This window comes from Vigna umbellata, chromosome 2, assembly GCF_029865625.1.
Source record: "Vigna umbellata cultivar VRB3 chromosome 2, Vumbellata_1.0, whole genome shotgun sequence".
Lineage (NCBI taxonomy): Eukaryota > Viridiplantae > Streptophyta > Magnoliopsida > Fabales > Fabaceae > Vigna > Vigna umbellata.
In genome coordinates this window covers 2,822,350-2,828,028 of record NC_142166.1, presented here as the reverse complement: position 1 = coordinate 2,828,028, position 5,679 = coordinate 2,822,350, and the positions used below count along the sequence as shown (strand labels likewise).

Here is a 5,679-nt window from a genome sequence, read left to right as displayed (position 1 = left end):
TGTAATTATAAAAACAATCAAGACTAAAAGAAGTTGCATTCTAACCAAAGAATCCTCCAACCTAATTTGTCCACATTTTCCAAAAATAATAATACCAAAAACCTCATCCAAAAGAGTAGAGCCAACCACAATATTTGTTGAAGCGACACTTAAAAAAAGAAAGTAACTTTAAATTTAACACGGGAAAACACAGCCAAAAACAAAATTTATCAAACTAGTTAAGGTTTCTCATTTTCCAAATGCTTCATATATAATATAATATGTATCAATAGGGTAAGCGAAAGACTATGAGCATTTTCTACATCCTTACCCAGAAATAACATAAAAACACAATTACAAATTTTCATAAATCATTTTCTTCTTTAAGAAACCGTCCATATGGAGTCTATAATGACTTTAGACCCAAAAGAGAAGAAAAACTCAAATTTAAAGAATAAAAAAAAAAGTCTTATTTTCAACAAAGCTTCTTTAAAAAAGAAAATACCATCAAAACTCGACTTCGATACAAGTTCACACTGGAGATTGCCAACTTGTAATACAAAAAACTTTCTTTTGTAAAAAAAAAAAAATTGAAATAACACTAGTAATATTCAACTTATCATTTCACATAGACAAAAGTGTTATTGTAGATAGAGCTAAGGATATCGAAAGCATCAATAGACAAATCTAGCACCAAGATTCCTTCCAAAAGTTAATTAAAGAACAATCTTCCAAAAATCAAGCAATATTATGAGTTGATAACTCAACTAATTCAATCTTATATCAATTTATTTAATGCGTCAACAAAAACATAATTTACAAGTTAATGTTCCATACTTATTGTACTAACTTCAATTATTCTTCCTTTCTAATGCCACCAAACATCATCAAACATTCTTTAACCTTTTAGTAAACTTTTTAGTAAATCATTAAAATTTACTTATCAAATGTATCATATGATTACTCAAACATTGTGCCAATCATGAGACATTTATGAACTTCATTCTTTTCTTCCTTAAATTCTGACAAATCAAAATCTTCTCGTATTGACGTGAGACTGCCCATAAATATTTTAGTATAAAATGTGTTATCTTTTTAAACTTATAACATACCATAAATTAATTTAGTCATTTTATTATTAGTTACTTAATGGTGTGTGCCGACATCATAATTTTCACCAAACATCAATTTTAATTTTTCTTCTCATAATTATGCCAAATAACTTAAAAGCTACGTGAAATTTTTTTATTTCTAATTTAATTTAATTTGTTAAACGAAACCCGCCAACAGAGTTTCAAACGTGGAACTAGGGCATTAAGGGAAAAACCAGATCGAATGAATGAGTGACACAGGCTGTCGTGTGGGACCTGTTGCACTTTTCGCTTTTTCCCATACATATCTCCTTTCCTTGCTCCCCATTGGTACTCTCAGCTTCTCACCATTAAGAGAAAACCTACCACAATCATTTCAAGTTTCAAGCGAGTGATTAAACATGTAGGAGCTTCATGTACACACATATATACCAGATGAGGAAACGGATAAGAAACCAACATAGGAAGAAGGAAAAATGAGTTTCAAGGTAGCAAAAGGTGGTGTCGTGGTTGGGAAATACGAGCTGGGAAAAACCATTGGAGAAGGAAGCTTTGCGAAGGTGAAGTTCGCCAGAGATGTCAACAACGGCAACAACGTTGCCATCAAAATCCTCGACCGCAAACATGTCCTCCGCCACAACATGATGGAACAGCTGCAGCGAGAAATATCCACCATGAGACTCATCGATCACCCAAATGTTACTAAAATATTTGAGGTTCCTACCATACCACTTCTTCATATATTATCTCTTTCAACATCTATTTTCATTCAAAATTAATCTTATCTTTTTTAATCTTATCTTTTTCGTAAAAGAACGTGTTTCTAATGTTTCTGATAAATAATATAATATAAGAAATTCTAGTAAGGTACTTAAAAAATACTAGGATATGGTCACTCTAAATAGCATGTGCATGAATACAAAAAGAACAAAAAGTATCCCACTATCCTATGAAACATATATACTCTACACGTGATACTGCCGATATAGCACAAAGCTTCAAACTTTTTCTGTAATTTCAAAGTTAGATGGAATCATCATTACGACCATGCTGACACAAGTTCATCACCGATTTAGACAAGCCTGTGAAATAATTGATGGTTTGAAAATCGGATTCTAAATTGTTAAGCTCACTAAGAACTTCCAGAACTGATCTGGTTTAGTGGAAAAACTGTTCAACGTTAATTCATAAAAAACATTGCATGGTCCTGAGGGAGATTTAGTCTCTTTTGAACCACTGCACCACTTTCTTTATTTCTTTTAATCAACGTTTTTGACTCTTCTGCAAAACTCTTTTTATGAAACTAACTTTCTGATTGGAGTTTTATCATGCTTGAAACTTTGATCTGATGTCAAAAGATATATAGATAGGCATATATTGTATAATTACCTAGATTACGTATCAGTTGCAAATGGTGGATATAATGTAACTAATGTTATCTCATTCTTTGAATCCACTGCATGCATTCACTTTATTCAGTCAATATATGTCCTTTATTAAAGGATAGGTGATGGCGAGCAAAACAAAGATTTACATTGTTATGGAGTTACTTGATGGAGGAGAGCTATTTGACAAAATAGTAAGTCTTATGTTTTGTTATTTCTCTTTTCATTTTGTTTTGTTAATATTCTTGCATCTGAGTACATACAATTCTCGGAATGCTTCTTCGATTTCCAGGCTGCAAAGGGGAAACTTGAAGAAGATGAAGCTAGAAATTATTTCCAACAACTTATTAATGCTGTTGACTACTGCCATAGTAGAGGCGTGTATCACAGAGATTTGAAGGTCTTTCAACTTCCCTGATCTTCTCTCTCCCAGCACCATTACTTTTAAATATAGATTGATAAAATTGATAAAGATTCAATTTCTTTATGGCCATCTTCATTGTATTTTGCAGCCTGAGAATCTTCTTCTGGACTCGAATAGTGTTCTTAAAGTTTCAGATTTTGGGTTGAGTACATACACGCAGAAAGTAAGATAATTTTTTCCTTATTGGATTGATGCAGGATTCATTTGCATGTGACCTTAGGCCTGACTTTCTTCAAATTCTTACGTAATGCAGGAGGATGAACTGCTCCGCACTGCATGTGGAACCCCAAATTATGTTGCTCCTGAGGTATCTACTTCACACACATTGTAAACTACATTGGTCTTTAGTCCTTGAAACTTTCATTAAATGGTATGTCATGTGCCATTTGCATCAGGTGATTCATAATAAAGGCTATGTTGGTTCTACATCTGATATTTGGTCTTGCGGAGTCATTCTCTTTGTACTTATGGCTGGGTTCATGCCTTTTGATGCGCCAACTCATATGGCTCTGTTCAAGAAAGTAAGTCATTTTAGATTATTATTATTACTATTAATATTTTATTACCTATGGCATGAGAATTTATCGTTCTTTATACAAGTCCTAATCTATAATACTACTACATTTCAGATTATCAAGGCAGAATTCACTTGTCCATCATGGTTTCCACCACAGGCAAAGACACTGCTGAAACGCATTCTAGACCCAAATCCTCAAACGGTTAGCTTTGAATGTTTGCCTCATTTCATATTGGATCATTACTGTTGATTTTGTTTGTGGCTGATTGCTTCTGTAATTTACCCTTCAAGTTCTTGTCTTTGCGTTTTTGCAGAGGATAAAAATTCCTGAGCTCTTAAAAGACGAGTGGTTCAAGAAAGGATACAAGCCAACATCTTTTACTGAGGAAGAGGACCTAAGCATGGATGATGTAGCCTTCGCTTTCAACGAGTCTAATGTACTGATTTTTGGTCAACGTTTGTAGTCAACTTCTTTCATCCACGGTGGGAATTCTGTTGTTTATTCATTCACTTTGGTTTGTAGAAAAATCTAGTGACAGAAAGAAAAGTGAAACCCGTCTACATGAATGCTTTTGAGCTCATTTCTAGGTCACAAAGTTTCAATCTTGACAGTTTGTTCGAGATGCAAACGGTAGGTGAATGATTTGTTCTTTGATCATGTTGACGTTTTCATGCATATCTCATAGTTTTTTTTTAATGTTGTTTTAAAATCATAAGCTGTCAATATCCATGAAATTTAACTAACAACCTGTGATCATTTGTGGACTATGGTCTTTGAATCAATTTGTGTTGTATTTCTTAATCAGATCTAAATTCAATGTAGTAGCCTGCTCATTATATCAAATGATTATATTTATATTTATTCCTTCTGCTTGATGCTTGTTGTTTCTCTGTTTTATGTATCTCGACACTGTAGGATGAAGTAAAGCAAGAAACCTGTTTTACTTCACAGTGCCCTGCAATTGAAATTATGCACAAAATTGAAGAAGCAGCCAAGCCGCTGGGATTTAATGTACAAATCCAAAATTATAAGGTAAAGGTGATTGATTCTCTTAAATTTTGGTATGCATTGGACATTGGTCTGTAGAGTATTGTTTCTTACGCATATCTAAATACTGCAGATGAAGCTGCAAGGTGACCAGAACGGAAGGAAGGGTCACCTTTCAATGGCTACTGAGGTACTGAAACATTTGTTTATGATAAAGTCTTCTTTTTTCTCTTTCTTATTTGTGGTCACACGACAAATTATCTGTCCCTTTTTCTTGTCCCTGATGAAATGATGGCAAGTCAGTACAAAAAATTGTCTCCCCCAATAACTTCTTTCGTTTTGATGAGTTATATTCTCATTGAATTAGTATGATACACCTCTCTAACTATAGCATTTAATATGATCTCGAACATAAATTTTAGTCTTTTGATCACAATTACTGTGTCAGAAGAACATATGAAGCAATACATTTTCGTTGGCTTCTTTCCAAGATTCTCTGACCGAAATTGATTGCTAACACTGGTTTTCTTTGGCGTCAGGTTTTTGAAGTGGCTCCCTCAGTGCACATGGTGGAACTTCGAAAGACAGGGGGTGATACACTTGAGTTTCATAAGGCATGTGAAAGTTCCTACTCTTTGCTTCGGATCCAGAATTCAAGACCCAATTTTTCAAAATCTGGAATCCAAATTCAACTTATTATTTGGGTTTCTTACCAAAGCTGAAGCCTTTTTCCTGTCCCTTTTCTCTGCTTGAACCTATACTTTTAGTTCCATTAACAAACGAAAGCTACTAAAGACTACATCTTTTTTTCTGTCTGTTTTCATTTTTTCTTGTAATATATTATGATGACATCCCTCTCTGGTTTACATGCAGTTCTACAAAATCTTCTCATCAGGGTTGCAAGATATTTTCTGGCATACAGAAGAAAAAAAATGAAGCTTTAAAGTATCTTGAAAGAGAACGTTTTGATCATGTAACATTTTATCCACAGCAAGCTCTTGAATAGGGTCACTGTTTCAATGATTTGTTATGTTCTGTTTCTAGTGCCATTATCATCCTGTGGTTCATGGAACACCCAGTGATTTGCAAAATCTTTGGAAGTGTCTGGTTGGGTGTTGGATATGAGAGAAAAATAGTGTGTATATGGTCAAATGATGTTGTTTCTTCAGTGTAGAGTAGAATGTAAATAGGGAAAAATTAATACAAGTAGGCCTTGGAGTGTGTGTAATACTTGCACTTAGATTTTAGCTATCTGTTGTATTAAACTACTGCACATAATTCTAACCATAAAAGTT

General features: G+C 33.7%; 1 protein-coding gene across 4 annotated transcripts; it reads left to right on the top strand.

Annotated features, from left to right (window-relative positions):
• Positions 1–1,428: 1,428 nt before the first annotated feature.
• LOC124843116 (CBL-interacting serine/threonine-protein kinase 9-like) lies at positions 1,429–5,679 on the top strand. Of its 4 annotated transcripts, none has more exons than XM_047319757.2 (13): positions 1,429–1,786; positions 2,578–2,649; positions 2,748–2,855; positions 2,968–3,042; positions 3,133–3,186; positions 3,275–3,400; positions 3,509–3,598; positions 3,711–3,833; positions 3,920–4,027; positions 4,313–4,429; positions 4,518–4,574; positions 4,924–4,998; positions 5,258–5,679. In XM_047319757.2, the coding sequence occupies exons 1-13, from the start codon at positions 1,547–1,549 to the stop codon at positions 5,318–5,320; spliced, it is 1,308 nt and encodes a 435-aa protein (XP_047175713.1). In that variant the 5' UTR covers positions 1,429–1,546; the 3' UTR covers positions 5,321–5,679. The 4 variants fall into 4 exon arrangements, with proteins under 4 accessions (XP_047175713.1, XP_047175711.1, XP_087961870.1 ...); XM_088105744.1 differs by having other exon boundaries at positions 1,649–1,786; positions 2,550–2,649; XM_088105745.1 differs by having other exon boundaries at positions 1,651–1,786; positions 2,573–2,649.